The sequence below is a fragment of the Martes martes genome, assembly GCF_963455335.1.
Source record: "Martes martes genome assembly, chromosome: 8".
NCBI classification, from domain to species: Eukaryota; Metazoa; Chordata; class Mammalia; order Carnivora; family Mustelidae; genus Martes; species Martes martes.
The window spans coordinates 11,448,646-11,464,616 of NC_137895.1; the positions used below are offsets into that span (position 1 = coordinate 11,448,646).

General features: G+C 52.9%; 1 protein-coding gene across 1 annotated transcript; it reads left to right on the top strand.

Annotated features, from left to right (window-relative positions):
* Positions 1-289: 289 nt before the first annotated feature.
* Positions 290-14,051, top strand: EIF3D (eukaryotic translation initiation factor 3 subunit D). Its single transcript, XM_080811179.1, has 15 exons — positions 290-427; positions 3,037-3,169; positions 3,473-3,518; positions 4,397-4,533; positions 5,035-5,120; positions 5,872-5,944; positions 6,832-6,944; positions 7,679-7,811; positions 8,283-8,430; positions 9,263-9,393; positions 10,060-10,145; positions 10,228-10,357; positions 12,866-13,008; positions 13,168-13,451; positions 13,901-14,051. Exons 2-15 carry the CDS (start codon positions 3,047-3,049, stop codon positions 13,912-13,914), a joined length of 1,647 nt encoding a protein of 548 aa, XP_080667305.1. The 5' UTR covers positions 290-427; positions 3,037-3,046; the 3' UTR covers positions 13,915-14,051.
* Positions 14,052-15,971: the final 1,920 nt, after the last annotated feature.

Genomic DNA, 15,971 nt, shown 5'->3' on the forward strand with positions numbered 1-15,971 from the left:
CCGAAGCGACACCCGTGAACCGCTACGGCACCGGGAGAGGCCATCACCGCTCCCCGCCTCCAGCTTCCAGTGCACCGCCGCCACGTTTCAAAAAATTCGGGACGCCCTCTGGGGGCCGTCGCCGGATGCGCCCGTGACGTAACTGTAAACACACCCCCGGCCTTTTAGCTCCTCGGAAACCGTGTGTACACCTCTCAAAGAATAGTGACGAATTTCCGGGTGTGCCGTCGCTTTACGACTCGTGCGTTCTGCCGTTGATTCCGTAGGAAGCTAGAGGGCAGTTTACGACAGCGCCGATTGTGTTTACGGCGCCGGCCGGTGCGCGCGCATCTTTCTTCCTTTTCCCTGTTCCTTGGAGGGTAACCGGGTGCGCGGTCTCCGGCCTGGACCATCTCTCGCCATCCGGGCCCGGCAGAGGCCTTTACGGGTGAGTGGAATGTTCCCTAGGGTTCCGTGGATCTCTGGAGCCGACTTGGGCTGAGCCCGGCCTTCGGAGGCCTCCCGGAAGAGACCTCCCGTGCGTCTGCGGCCGCCTCTGGCCCTCCGCTGGGCGGGGCAGAATAGACCTTCGGGGACCCCAGGCCAGACACACTTAGGGATGCGGCTCACGGCCTTGTGGGTGAGGTCCCTTGGCCTTAGGCTTCGCTTTGCGGCCACGGACTGAGGGACTTTGATAGTACCTGTTAACCCCGTTGGGTCTCAGGGTCTTCAAAGTAGCCAGAGGCTCCCAGAATGTCTGTGAAGGAGGTATTCCGGGGTTCCAGGCTGAGCAGTGTTTGACCCTAACGTGAGGGGTTCACAGTCCAAAGGTTTTCTTCCCTTTTCTGTGAAATGGAAGGCTGTGGTGGCATAGGTTTGATCTCTGATCTGAAACTTTCTCCCCTCTGGAATGACGGCATCCGATCTGGAGTGGCTGTGATAATCTACACAACACCGTGGCCTGCCAGCCACTGGGCACCTTCTGAGTGCCCTGGGGTGCCTCCCCTGCCGAGGGTGCAGCTGTCACTTCGATGCAACTGACCGGCTGTTTCTGCTTCTGGTTCCATTCTGCTCCTGGTGTATGTGTTGAAGTCCGGCGAATTCCTCCCACCCGCTGGAGAAATGCATGCCAAGCCTTGGGTCTGTTTCCTTCTGGAACTGTAGCAGAACAACTGGGTGTTTGTTGTTTTTTTTTTTAACCTTTTTGAAATATTGTTAACTGGGTTACTAGGTAGAGATACAACCCCATTTCTTCTCAGGTGGCTGCTGAGCTATAACATAATGGGAAGAATGCTGGGCTTAGGGCAGACAACCCTGGAAATCAGCTGTTTTGAAACAGTGAGCAGATCAACAGTTTAATTGGCCGAGCTGCGAATTTTTAATCTCTGAAATGTGGGGTGTGGGGGAGTTAGTGCTGTTAACTCACTTAGCACAGTGTCTGACACTCTGTAGGGGCTCAATAAATAGTCATTTTAATGAGAGTTGTCTTGAAGCTGCCATCTCTTCTCTTGGTTCTCTTCCTGTGGTATATCTTAAGTTTAGAGTCGGAGGATGAAGCCCACTGGTACATTCCCTGTTGCTGTCACCCCGGTTCACTTCTGCAGGAAGCCTCAATCTCCCCATCGTGGGACACTGAGGAGAGCTTCCTGTGATCACTGTGCTATGCACTTTGATTACTCCAGAAATATTTGTGCAACGGATTTTCGTCTGGGAGCACACTTGAGGATTACGATGGATGATCAGTGCATAGGTTTTTGTTTTGTTTCGTTTTGTTTTTTAGATTTTATCTATTTATTTGCCAGAACACAAGTAGGCAGAAAGGCAGGCAGAGAGAGAGGAGGAAGCAGGCTCCCTGCTGAGCGGAGAGCCCGATGTGGGCCTCGATCCCAGGACCCTGGGATCATGACCTGAACCTAAGGCAGAGGCTTTAACCCACTGAGCCACCAAGGCTCATATCAAGTGCATAGGTTTTTGATAGGAACCGTCACGTGAAGATCTACTTGAGAGGAGCTGTAGCATGACCAGAGCGTGGATTCCAGCCAGACTGCTTTGGCTCGAATTTTTTCATCAGCTAGCATTGCAAATTTGAACAATCTCTTAGCTTCTCTGTGCTTTAATTTTCTGATCTGAAGAGGGAGGATGATAGTAGAAGCTACCTCAGGATTGTTCGGGGCATTTACTGGGTTTATGCAGGGTAAACACCAAGAACAATAACTGGTACTCGTAATATTTACAAACATGGGACGTATGGCCACTTTTACAACCTAGGGCTTATGGTAACCTCAGCTTTCTGACAGGCTTTTTGCTTGGCTCTCTGTCCACTTGTTCTGCATAAGGATTTGCATTAGTGACAGAAACTAGAAGAACCAAGAAAGAAAGGTTACATATCAGGCTATACTTATGGACTCCTTTTTTCTCAGCACCCTGTGTGTAAATGCATTTTTTGCAAGTCCCAGATATAATTGTTTGGCATTTTACAGTGGAAGCATTTTCATATGTGTAACTACCCAGTCTTTAACAATGATTTTGTGCTATGAATTAAACCAGGGTCTTATTCATTTAACAGATGAAAAGACTGAGTCTTATAAGAGAAGCTACAAATTGTATGATTTGGTGAAGGTGTTTCTGAGAACTAGAACATGGTTATTACACTGGAGAAAGGTTACTACATTCCATCAAAGCTGAGGCACCACTGAATTAAAGAAGCACCCATATGTTATGTAGCACCAAGAAGGACAAACTGCCAATTAGGATAAGAGAGCCGATCAAGCATAAGGTGCATCCTCATTTCAAAGACATTATAGTGGGGAAAGTGGGTGTCAGAGAATCAGTGCAATATGGTAAATCAGTTTTGTTGGTGGTCTTCCGTGTTTTAAGTGTTCACGATATTATCTACGAGATAACAATTTGAGTTAGTAGGAGCTCAACAGCTGAGTGTTCCATTTTGTGTGTTGCCTTTCAGATTTTATCATTATGTCTTAGCTTCCCGCAGTGGAAGCCTGCTTGTACTCAGAGGCCTTTCTTCATGAAGCTACTCACATTATTTGTATTTTTAAGGTTTTAGAAGATGGCGAAGTTCATGACCCCCGTGATCCAGGACAACCCCTCTGGCTGGGGTCCCTGTGCCGTGCCCGAGCAGTTTCGGGATATGCCCTACCAACCGTTCAGCAAAGGAGATCGGCTAGGAAAGGTACTTGCCTGTTGGTGAGAGTGACTCTTTTAAGCTGTGGCTGCAGCCCTCCATTACTCCATTCCAGGTTTATTCTCTCCAAAGCCTAACTCCTGTGTTCCTTATGGGGACACCAGCTGGGGAAGGCTGTAACGTCCGGGTACTTAACAGTAGTCCTAACAGAGCTAGGCACGTAAAGGCCTTGCGATTCCCAGTCTGTCTTACGTTATTCCCAGATGGCGTCTTCATTTACAGGGGTTTCTGGGTCCGCAGAAACGTGTCTGACTGACCTGTGTGCTCTTTCTTCTGCTGCTGCTCTCGCAGGTTGCAGACTGGACGGGTGCCACATACCAAGATAAGAGGTACACGAGTAAGTGTTCAACGGACTGCCCAGACCAGGGCCTTGGGAGGATTGTTACTTTTTCTAGTAATCTCCATCCAAAAGAATTCTAGAACAGGAACAAAACGATGATGATGATAATTCATAGTTTTTAGGGCTACCATCTGAACTGTAGGCAGTATCCACTTTTTTTTTTTTTAATGGCCCTAAAACTTGGACTGCTCGTTAAAGAGATTTAATCTGTTATAGTGGGATTTTTTTTTTCCCCCTCCCACTTTCGGGGAGCCGTGAACCTTTTTACGTATCCGTTGAACTCATTCCCATTTTGTACTGCAGTGCCTGGGATTTACTGAACCTGGGAAGCCGGTCAGAGGACTCCACATGTTAAGATTTCGATCCAGTAAATGGGTGGTGGTGGTGGTGGTGGTTTTTCTGTGCCAGCTGAGGTAGCTGGAAGAGGCTACTTGTAACACCAAGTGACGATTCTCTGAAGCCGAGGTCAGCAGTAGAGTGTAACATGACCCGTTGGACGTGTCTGCCTCGGGCACCAGGTGGTGCAGGCAGTTGCCGTTTGCATGGGGCACCCCTGTGTCTGCCCCTTCTGGGAGAGTAAAGGTGGACTCCTATTCTTACAGACCAAGGCAGGGCGTGACATGGGCTTGACATCCTCAGACTTGGTCTTGACTTAGAAAGTTCTTTAGACCAGAGCTGTTCAGACTTGAATGTGCACATGAATCACCCGGGGATCTTAAAACACTGATTCTGATTTGGTGGATGTGGGGTGAGTCCGTCAGCACACACCTCTGCTAAGGGTCCGGGGCGTCCACTTTGAATAGCAGGGCTTTAGACCTGCGTGTGTGTAAAGTCTGTGGGTAGCAGCTGTTACACATCCCTGCCTTTGCCCGCAGATAAGTACTCCTCTCAGTTCGGTGGTGGAAGTCAGTATGCTTACTTCCACGAGGAGGACGAAACTAGTTTCCAGCTAGTGGACACAGCACGCACACAGAAGACCGCCTACCAGCGGAATCGGATGCGATTTGCACAGGTAGGCCAGGAACCAGCAACCCGACCATCCTGGGGCCATTACCATTGGCGGCTACCTGCTGAAAATGCTACCTTGTGTGTATTGATGAAAGTGCATTTTCATGGGTCTTCCGGTGACTTCCAAGTGGCTGACCAGTGGTACATTGTGCTAAAGTAAACTTACTGGGTCCAGAGATAGGTTTAAATGGTTTGGCTCTTTGTGGTAGGCTAGGACATCATACCTCTGTGCCAAGAGGGGGTGCTTGCGTCAGGTAAAAAGGTGCCTGTTGCCTCATTTAATCGCTGTGTGCGGGCTTTATTAAGTAGATGGTCCAGTCGGGCTGCATCTTGCTACGTAAAGAGGCAAACTGCAACTCTAATAAAAGCCCATAAACCTACTTCAATAAAAAATACGTGACTGTGTGTTTATGTGAATGCCAAGTAAAGCTCTCCCATTTAGCCTTGCCTCTTGTCCTTCAGATCCCCAGGATTTTAACACGGGTGTTTTTTTCTTACTTCCCAGCGGAACCTCCGCAGAGACAAAGATCGACGGAACATGTTGCAGTTCAACCTGCAGACCCTGCCTAAGAGCGCCAAGCAGAAAGAGAGGTGAGGTTTCCTGTCCTCACCCTTCCAGGGCCGAGCGTACTTTGAAACCACTGGGCCAGAACAGGAGGACAGTTGTCTTCCCCAGCATTGCAGACAAAAACAAAAACCTTCCTGACACCAGCAAAGCCACTGTTTGAGCTTGCCCTCGTTCTCCGAGGGCCATCGTTGGCAGGTAGCAAGGCAGGAAAGTACTTGGCAGTGGCCGTGCACTGGCAAGAAATGAGGGCAGGTAAGAAGAGCTCTGGTGCTTCCCTCGGCTCAGTTTTGCCGTGGCCCAAGCCCAGGGCCTCCTTCACATGAAGGAGCTGTGTCGGCCGCAGCCCTGCGTGGGCTGGAGCTGCTAGTGGCAGTGTGCTTCTTCTAGCACTCGTGTGTGCATTCATGCTCTGCTCTTTTTCACGAAGCCCCTGTTTTTTTTAGTTCCGAGAAGTCAGTGACAGTGTTGCGGGTTAGCAGAAGAGGATGGCAGCTTCTGCTGTTTTAACATCCACTGACTTAAAGATCTGCACCAAAAGCAGAATCTTCAGGGCGCCTAGGTGGCTCAGTGGGTTGGGCCTCTGCCTTCGGCTCAGGTCATGATCTCAGGGTCCTGGGATCAAGCCCTGCATCAGGCTCTCTGCTCGGCGGGGAGCCTGCTTCCCCCCACCCCTCTGCCTGCCTCTCTGCCTACTTGTGATCTCTCTCTCTGTCAAATAAATAAATAAAATCTTTAATTAAAAAAAAAAAAGGCAGAAACTTTTTGTCTTTCTAGAGAGCGCATACGGCTGCAGAAAAAATTCCAGAAACAATTTGGAGTGAGGCAGAAGTGGGACCAAAAGTCACAGGTAGTGTATCTACACCAGAGTTCTATCTAGAAATTCAGTTTTGCCTGCTTATTTGGTTTTATAACTGCTTTATTGGAATCCTCACGCCCTGTGCAATCCATCCATTTCAAGCGTACAGTTTGGTGGTTCTTGGTATACTCACAGATACGGGCCCACAGCCAGTTCCAGAACAGTCTCATCGTTCTGAAAAGAACCCCATGCCCTTCAGCAGTCAGCCTTTGCTCTCTCTGCACAGCCCTCAGCTACTACCAGTCTCTTCTGTCTCTGGATTTATCTCTTCTAGACTTTCCTATAAATAGACTCCTGCAACATGCGGGCCTTTGTGTCTGGCTCCTTCCATGGAGCACGTTTTCAGGTTCATCCAGGGCCTCCTTACTGCTGAGTCTGTGGTACGGGTATAGCACGTTTCGTTATCCGTTCCCTGGGACACAGACGTCTGGGTGGGTTCCACTTGCTGCTGGTGGGGAAATGCTGCTGTAAACGTTCGTGCGCAGGTGCTTGTGGGAACGCCGTGAGAGCGGGAGGCACGCGTGAGCCGGAGACGGGCTCCAGCGGCAGCAGTTAGGTTTTGCGGGATGCGATGCTTGCTGGGCTGACATCCTGTGAGACATAAAAGAAGCTGCTAGAACTTCTATACGTGTGAAAGAGCTGATGTGCCCTGGGTGCCGACATCACCTAGGAGGAAAATTCCTGGGGGTTTTTGACCTCTTGCCTCCTTCAGTCCTCTTCTAGACTGCAAACCCCCGAGTCGGGGTGCTGTCTTAGAAAGCAGCCAGCGCGTGGCACAGGCTCCAGAGGGATTTATTGACTAAGAGCCCTCCAGGCTGCTAACCTGTCTTCTGCTGTTACACGCTGGCTGTCATTCTCCCTCCACTGGTTCCGCACAGAAACCCCGAGACTCTTCGGTGGAAGTCCGTAGTGACTGGGAGGTGAAGGAGGAGATGGACTTTCCTCAGTTGATGAAGATGCGCTACTTGGAAGTGTCGGAGCCGCAGGACATGTAAGTCGTGTCTTCGCCACCTCCTGCCACATGCGTGTGTGTGGACCGGCGAGTTGTGTGGTTCTTTCAGCAGTAAGAGAAAGACCGTAGTTCAGCAGAGGCAAAGCTTTTCCTGATGTCACAAAGAGCTGTTTCCCTCGAGTAGTAGATAGAAGTCAGTCAGTGGGGGCCAGAGCGCCAGGCCAGGAACCTGCACACCCGGATGCCTCCGTAACTGCCCATGTCCCTGTCTTGGCCTCAGTCTCCCCATCATTAAAGTGGAGAGTCTGTGTCAGTCAGTTGTGTTCACGCTGTTCTGTGGAGCCATATCTGGAGCTTAGCGGACAGGGGCCTGCGTCAACTCTGGGAGCTTCTCTCTCCTGTTCCCGACAGAGGAACCCTCTCTCTTTTTATAGGTGGGATTTCTGGATAAGACTTTGGATTGCATAGCTTTTTTCTTTTTTTTCTTTCTCTTTTTTTTTTTGAAGTTGGATTTGTTTCTTAGAAAGAGAAAGCAAGCACGTAAGCAGAGGGAGGGGCTGGGGGAGAGAATGTCAAGCAGACTCCAAGTACCCTCTGGGCACAGAGCCTGCTGCGGGGCCTCGTCTCACCACGCTGAGAGCCTCGCCTGAGCTGAAATCAAGAGTCAGGTGCTCAGCCGGCCGAGCCATGCAGGCGCTGCTCCGTGGCTTTTTAAAAACAAAAACAGAAAGCTGATGGTGCCCTTTCCCTTGTCGCCTGGCCGCTGGCCTCAGCGAGTGCTGCGGGGCCCTGGAGTACTATGACAAAGCCTTCGACCGCATCACCACGAGGAGCGAGAAGCCGCTGCGGAGCATCAAGCGCATCTTCCACACCGTCACCACCACGGACGACCCTGTCATCCGGAAGGTGGGCCCCGCGGGCGTCCGCGTGGATCCCAGGGCCTCAGAACCCCCTCCATCTCTGATGCTCCGAGACGGGGCAGGGGCTGCTGGGACATGGCCACCCTGCGGGCTATGCCGTGACACGGGCGTTAAGTGGAGCCGGACCCAAACCCCAGCCCCGCCACACTTTCTCGCGCCGCCTTCCTGAGCCTGCCTTTACTCACCTGGGAAGCGGGGCAAGTGTGCTTAACACAAGCCACTGGGGTGAGGCGAGAGCATCGCGACATGCCATCCTGGAATGTGGCGCATGCTCAGTGAGCTGCGGTCCCTCATAGGCAGTGGAGGGCGGGGGGTGCCTGCCTGCGGTAGCTTGCGGACTACCCCCTCCAACCGCTAGCGGGGTGCGTACTTGGACGTGAAGGCGTGAGAGCTCCCTGCAGAGGGCCAGTTAGATCTGAGAGTATCCTCACCTCTTTCTCTCCTGTCCTCTTTGCAGCTGGCAAAAACCCAGGGGAATGTGTTCGCCACGGACGCCATCCTCGCCACACTGATGGGCTGCACGCGCTCCGTGTACTCCTGGGACATCGTTGTGCAGAGAGTCGGCTCCAAGCTCTTCTTTGACAAGAGGGACAACTCTGACTTTGGTAGGAAGCCTGTTTGGGAGCAACACAAAGGTGTTGGCTGTCATGTAGGTTCGGAGCAAGTCCCTGGTTCTAGAGAATGGGCGGGAAACGGTCTGTCTCCCCACAGCACTGACAGCCGAGGCCAAGGCACCTCCTCGAGGCCCCAGTACCGTGCTTCCAAATGTTACTTCTTTGGAATGTAGGGGTGGCACTTTCCTGACTTCTGCCAGTGCTCCATACCACCTTTAATGTTTACTTCATATTTTTCTTTAAGTTAAGGGTTTTTTTCCTTTACTTCACTGTATTTTTTTTTTCAAAGATTTTATTTATTTATTTGACAGAGACACAGCAAAAGAGGGAACACAAGCAGGGGGAGGGAGAGGGAGAAGCAGGCTTCCCGCTGAGTAGGGAGCCTGATGCGGGGCTGGGTCCCAGGACCCGGGGATCATGACCTGAGCCAAAGGCATACTTCAGTGTATTTATAAAGGGAAAACTACGTTTGATACCACACAAACACGAATACGCAGGCCCTGAAGGGAAACCAGGTCACTAAAACGTGATAGCAGTGAGATGGAACGATACAATCCCATACCTGAGGATTAGGGTCTTTTCTTAGTCAAAAAGCTCACAAAATCAGACATTCTCTTGAATCCAAAAAGATTGAAACGGGATTGGTTTCTTGAATTTAACACTAGAGAAGATGTGAAGTTGCCCCACAGCGCTCCCCGCTCCCTCCCCTCTGCGCCCCCTGCTTGGGAGAGCCAGCTTGGCAGGTGGTGGTTCCCTCCCCGTAGTGCCGGGCACATTAACAGCTCGGTTTCGTGGGTGGGTGACCACGCCACCACTTTTGCAGATCTCCTGACGGTGAGCGAGACCGCCAACGAGCCTCCGCAAGATGAAGGCAATTCCTTCAACTCGCCGCGCAACTTGGCCATGGAGGCGACCTACATCAACCACAACTTCTCCCAGCAGTGCTTGAGAATGGTGAGGCGGTGAGAGCCTCCGCGCCTCTGTTTCCAGAACATCTGCTTGGCGGTGGGCTCTGGGGTGGTGGGACTGAGCGGGGCAGATGGGGTCCCTGTCTGTCCCAGAGGAGCCCACGCTGGGGCTTTGAGGTCAGGCTGCCTGACAGAATCCTAGACCCAGCAGTTAGAGCTCTGTGGTGTGTAGGACGTTCTCTGTGAGGCTGGAGTCCTGAGAACACTGGTCTCGGCCAGACAGGCTGTAGGGATTCCTTCAGCTCTTTGACAGACACTCTGTTTGATACAAATACCCTGTTTAGGTGCTGGAGATCTAGCAGAGAGCTAAGTTCCTACCCTCAGGAGGCTTCATTCTAACGAAGGAGGAAAGACAGTAAACGAATAAACCTGTTTTATGACAAGTGGTGGCGTGCGCTCTAGAAAAATGAAACGGGAGGGGGATGTGGCTGCTAATTCAGACATGAAGCACACAGGCGGCCCGTGCAAGCATTTGGGATCTCTCCGGGTTCATGCTCGAGGTCAGGAAGGGTAAACGGCACCCACCCCGCCCCGGAGGGCTGCAGGAGGCCGGCCAGGCTGTAACTGGCTGTAACTAAGCTGAGTGCAGGGTCTGGCCAGTGGGCTCGGCCGCGAGTGCTCACTGTCTCCTGACACCTCTGTCTCTTGGCAGGGGAAGGAAAGATACAACTTCCCCAACCCAAACCCATTCGTGGAGGACGACATGGACAAGAATGAAGTCGCCTCGGTCGCCTACCGGTATGTCAGCCAGCCTGGGGGGGGGTGGGCTCTCTGAAAGCCGGGGTCTCCGGTGGCCGAACAAGCTTCTTGTTCACTGCAGGTACCGCAGGTGGAAGCTTGGAGACGATATCGACCTTATTGTCCGTTGTGAGCACGATGGCGTCATGACCGGAGCCAACGGGGAAGTGTCCTTCATCAACATCAAGACCCTCAACGAGTGGGATTCCAGGGTGAGGCACGCTTGGTCACCCTGTCTGTGGTTCCTGCGGGCCCTGCTGTCCCTGGCTAGCTTTCGTGAGCCTTGGTCTTGTGTCACTGTGCGTCACTTACATGGCTACCAAGATTTTTGTTGTTGTTGTTTTCTGAGTTTTTCCTCCCCTTAGTTCCTCGTTGAGAAAGATCGTGCCTGTGTAGAACGTGGCTAAGGCTAGAACTTTTCTGCTTGTATGGCCCGCAGGGCACGCAGGAACCAGGAGTAGTGATGTTCTCACAAGACTTTGTCCCTCTCTGTTCCGTTCTGCCCTCCCGTGGGCTTCTCTCTGCAAGCGTCTGGTTTTGATCTCTCGTCGTCCGGGTTGGCAGGTGTCCTGTAAGCCCCGGAGCTCTTTTTTTTTTTATCTGTTCTTTCGCTTAGAGCAGCCACAACCTTCCCTCCAACCTTCTGATTTCTTCCTCCAACTCCTTCCCTTCTTGAACTTCGAGATTCTCAGATCAGCGAAGACTTGGCTCTTCAGGAGGCCTCTTGAAAGAAATGGGCTTCCTTCGTCTCCCCTCCCTCTGCTTCCCTCGCCTGCTGCTGCTGCAGGATTGTGGGGCTGCGCCCCTCTCTGAAGCTGCCCGGGCTTCTGACTTGGCTACGGGGGGCAGTGCTCCGGGGCGCCACTGTACCCAATAAAGGGTCCTCCGTGGCAAGGACAGCTCAGGTGCACATTGAACAGCGTCTAATGAGATGGAGTCTGTGGGCCGTTGTGCTCTGCCTTCATAAGAGCCTCGGGGACCCGCATTTACCGCTGCCGATTCCCACTCCCCAGGCGGCCTTGGCCTCTGCCACCTGATGAAGGAGCGCCCCAGGAGCCTTGCTGTGAACTCCGCTCTGGGGCCAGTGGCCTCTTCTCAGACTTTCCACCAGTCCCCCCGATAGCATTCAGCGTCACTGTCGCCGTGTGGCTTTGCCCTCTGTGGTGCTCCCGGACTCCAGCTTCGCACGTTTTTTCAGTCCTTCGCTTGCTTTCTCTGCTGGCTCCCCTCCTCTCTGACTTCCAGCGGAGCCGCCTTTCAGGTTGGTCCCTCTACAGCTCTTTATGCCACAGTTACTTCTCCATAGAGCTCTGTGTTCCTTTTCTCTTGCTCCATAACAAAGGCTCAAAATGAATCTGAAGGTTCTGGAAGAAACATCCAGGCTCATTCTAGTCAGTAGAATTCAGAGTTCCTTGCCATTGTGGGCTGAGTGCCCCGTTCTCATACCAGCTGTCCGCTGGGGCTTCTCGGCTCCTCGAGGTCCCCCACATCCCTTGCCCGAGGGTCCCCTCTGTCTTCAGATCAGCAACAGCTCAGCAGATTGTTCTCATGCTTCCAGCCTCTGACTTCTCTGTGTCCGGCTTGCACCCAGGTGGTCTCCCTATCTTAAGCGACCTTAGTTACATGCGCAGAATGCCCTTGACACAGAAGGTGCCTAACCGTGGGCATGACCTTTCCTCATCAGCACGGGTTCCCCCCACACAAGGGTCGGAGCCGTCGGGAGTCATCTCCCGATGACTTAGTAGAATTGTGCCTACCCCAAGCCTTAACCTTGAACTGTAACCGTGGTTCCTCAGATCTGCTTGGGCTTCTCAGATCTGCAATCCATCTTCTCCCTCGGTTCTGCCATCATCGCCCACTTCAGGATGCTGTTAATCGCGCCTGTTACTGTGCCCTTGCTGGTCTAGCTGACCTCCTCCGTGCCCTCCTCCCCCCGGCCCCCACTCGCTTGATCTCTGCCAACTCGTCCAAAATACTACTCCCACCGCGCAGCACAGCTGTGTGGAGAGACTCTCGAAATGCCACAGCAAACTCGCAAGAGTGGTCTTGAGGGAATCATATCTGTCTAAGTCCTATTCCTGAACGGTTTGGGCCTAACTACTTACAGGACTAGTATTTTGGGGGGCCTCTGGTTGCCATGAACCAAGACAGTCTGAGTATCTCTGCCACACGACCTTCAGCCAGTCACTTCACTTTGGGTCCCAAGTTCCCACATCTGTGCACAAGGTCATTGGAGCAGACCATCTCTTTGTTTGCCTGTGTGTATACACAAGGTCAGACTCTGGCCTCCTCTCCTCTGCAGTCTCCACCCCCACCCAAGGGCTGACCCGACCTCCGGCCTGTCTTTCCCTCTGTACCTCTCCCGTCACGCTGCCTCCAGCCTCCTCCAGCCTCCGTCAGCATCCTCCCCTGGGGGAGCCATCGCCTTCGCTCCATGGAGCCCTCCCTTCCCACACCGCACTCAGTGAACGCTTGCCGCTGCCATTCATAACGGCCCCTGTGTCACTGTGCCCGCGTGGGTCCTGGTCTAGACAAGAGGGGTAGGGGTTTGCCAGGTGCCCCCTGTGCGCCCAGGGGCCGTGTCTTTGCCTGTGATTTACCTGCGGACTCCCCGCTTCCGAGTCGAGCCCACAAAGGAGTCCCTTCTCTGCTGGAGGAGGTCCCAGGCCTCGGGCAGTAGGGGCCCCCCTTCACGCCTGGGCCCGGCTTGCCTCCCGCAGCACTGCAACGGCGTTGACTGGCGTCAGAAGCTGGACTCGCAGCGAGGAGCCGTCATCGCCACCGAGCTGAAGAACAACAGCTACAAGCTGGCCCGGTGGACGTGCTGCGCCTTGCTGGCCGGCTCCGAGTATCTCAAGCTGGGGTGAGGTTCGCGCGGGCGCCCGGAATCCACCGGCTGCGAGGGGCGGTCTGCGGGCGGGGCGGGCCTCGCCGCTGTCCCTGGGGAAGAACTCGGGGCCCCGGGTGTGGCTGTGCCCCTGTGCGGCCCGCCCCCACCACGGTCGCCCCTCTCCCCCGCTAGTTACGTGTCCCGGTACCACGTGAAGGACTCCTCGCGCCACGTCATCCTGGGCACCCAGCAGTTCAAGCCCAATGAGTTCGCCAGCCAGATCAACCTGAGCGTGGAGAACGCCTGGGGCATCCTGCGCTGTGTCATCGACATCTGCATGAAGCTGGAGGAGGGCAAGTACCTCATCCTCAAGGACCCCAACAAGCAGGTCATCCGCGTCTACAGCCTGCCTGACGGCACGTTCAGCTCCGATGAGGACGATGAGGATGAAGAAGAGGAGGAGGAGGAGGAGGAAGGTGTGTGGCAGGCCTCCTCCTGAAGTCCGGGCAGGGCTGTAGGCTAGCTAGGGACCAGGCTCCGCAGCCACTCTTCTCTGGACCCCTGACGCGGGACCGGCCGAGCGCTCCCGGAGACTAGACTGCAGCAGCCCGCCCTCCGGCGCCCGGAGCTGCTTCCAGACCCTTCAGATCACATGAGGGGTGCGGGGGGAGGGGGGCCTCCTGGAGGCCAGGGTGGGAAAGAAGCATGGAGGGAAAGGCAGTGGAATGGTTAGCCAGTGGTCTGGAGGAGAAAAGATGCTCTGGGCTGGTTACACGGGCCCCGGGCTGCCTCTTTCCTGCTTCATTCACCAGCTGGTGACAGCAGGAAATTCCTCTTAGCCCCATGGCGATCCGAAAGGCGGTGGGGAAAACCACAAGCACTTCCCCAGCGTGACATGGCTTATTTCTCTAACGTTTTCTTTCAGAGGAAGAAACTTAAACCAGACGGTGACGTGAAGCTGGAGCTTGTCGTTCCACTGAGCCTAGAAGGGTTTTGGATGCATAGTGGAATGCTGATCTGATGCGTGCTGTCTGAAGTGTGACGGTGGAATAAAGTATAATTATTTAGTCTCTTAACCTTTATCATGTGCTTACAGTGGGACTGGCAGCCTTCCTTCCTTCCCCCAGTAGCTCCTGGGAGAGGGAAGGCAAGATACGGCCGTGTTCTATCTGGGGTTCATAATTGGTCTCCTCCGTTTGTTACCTGTTTCATACTCCTGTTAGAGGGTGAATGTCCTAGATGTTTCTGTTCTTGGAACCGCCTGACATGATCCTTTGCCAAGGATGGTTGTCAGTTTTGTGAGGCACCTAATGGAGGTTCCCCTGAGAGGTGCGTTTGCACAGGCAGGGGTGCCTGCTGGCCATGTGCCAAACCCAGCTGCTGCCCTTAGAGACATAAATCACTAGTAAAGGGAAGGAGGGCACGGTCTTTGAAGGTTGAGGTGGGTGTGCAGTTTACGAAGGAGACTGCCCCAGAAGATTCTGATGGGTGTCCCCCTGGGTGGTGGTGACTGGTTTGTAAATTGTTTTCAAGCTTGGTTTGGACTGGTGACAGAGTCCCAAGCCGGCACCCTCAAGGCAGTGTGTTGTAAATCAGCTACAGAATGCTTAGGATATGTAACCTTTTTATAAGTGAATAGCGTTCTATTCCTGATGGTTTGAGGTAATTACCCTGCCAGGTATTATACTAAGCTTTCTATAAATATCTCATCTGAGCCTGACGCAGAACAGGAATGCTGGTCAGAGTGGTGTTATTGTACTGATGAGGAAACGGGCTCAGCTCTTGAGTAACATTCCTAGTTACTATTTTAATCAGAATAATTGAGCCCAGGGGATCGTGGTGGCTCAGTGGGAAATCTGCTTGTCCCTCTGCCCTTCCTCTTGCTCATGCTTGCTCTCTCTTTCTCAAAATCTTTAAAAATAATAGTAATTGAGCCTCGGCAACCAAAAGTTTAGCGGTTTCGCTGAAGTTAGTTAAGGCATGCAACATGCTTCTTGGGGAATCTTCAAAATAGGTAGATTGTCCAAAAGCACACGTGAAAGTGTTAAGTGCCATGAGGTTTCAGAGTTAAGCCTGGTCCTCACCAGACTGGCTTTGCAGACCCAGGATGCAGTCCGGGGGGATTAGCGGGGGATGAGTTGGCAGGTGGAAGTCAGTTTCAGCCTCGGGCTGTAAAAACTGCACCAGCTTCCACAGGCTTTGTTTGCTTCATCTGTCCACTACTTTTCTCTGTCCTTCTTGGGGCCATCAAGCTGATGGCTTCCGTCCTGACTCAAACCTTCCACTGCATCCTGCTGCCCGTCAGCCCACTGTCAAGGCCCTGCCATACTTCATCAGTCCTGACTTCCCTCTGCTCACCACATAAGACCAGCAGCTAGTTCCAGTACTTCATTTACCTGCACCCATTCTCACATCTTCCCAACCACCAAGAAGCAGATGTTCCTACTTTGTTTCTGGTAAGGTACTTTGCATAGCTTCTGCTTTCAGGGTTTATTCAACAAATGCTTACTGGTATCTTGCTGTATCCCAGGTCCTGGAGGAAGCACTGAGGCCACCAGAGTGACTAAGACCATTTCTGCTCCATTGACCTTTTCTCTGAGGCAGACACAAGCTATAAATAGACATGTGGCATTCCTTAGGGGTACTTTATTCTGAGAGGTCAAGGACGACTTCTCTAGAGAAGGTCCCAAGGACAATTTTTAATAAAAAGCTCCAGCCATGCAAAGTTAGATCATCGAGTTCTCTCCACACCAGGCATGGCTGCCTTTCCATGAGAACACTCAGCCCCATCTCACTGGACTACTTAATGCCCCTCCAAGGTTCCTGTACCTCTCGGAAAAGGACATATGTTCTGCCCCTGTAAATCTGAAGCGGGATCCACGTTCACCCTGCACAAAGCCAGCCTCGATTATCCGGTTCACCTGAACAGTGGCTTAGGATCATCTCCCGCCATTCCCGTTCCCTCCCCTGCAGCCACGCCCATTGCTGTGCATTCG

Bases quoted from the DNA above. Each gene is read 5' to 3' on its own strand.
- EIF3D (XM_080811179.1), top strand. From the start codon at position 3,047: ATGGCGAAGTTCATGACCCCCGTGATCCAGGACAACCCCTCTGGCTGG. The intron at 5,945-6,831 runs GTAGTGTATCTA...GGTTCCGCACAG, and splicing joins AGTGGGACCAAAAGTCACAG to AAACCCCGAGACTCTTCGGT. The intron at 10,146-10,227 runs GTATGTCAGCCA...TGTTCACTGCAG, and splicing joins GTCGCCTCGGTCGCCTACCG to GTACCGCAGGTGGAAGCTTG.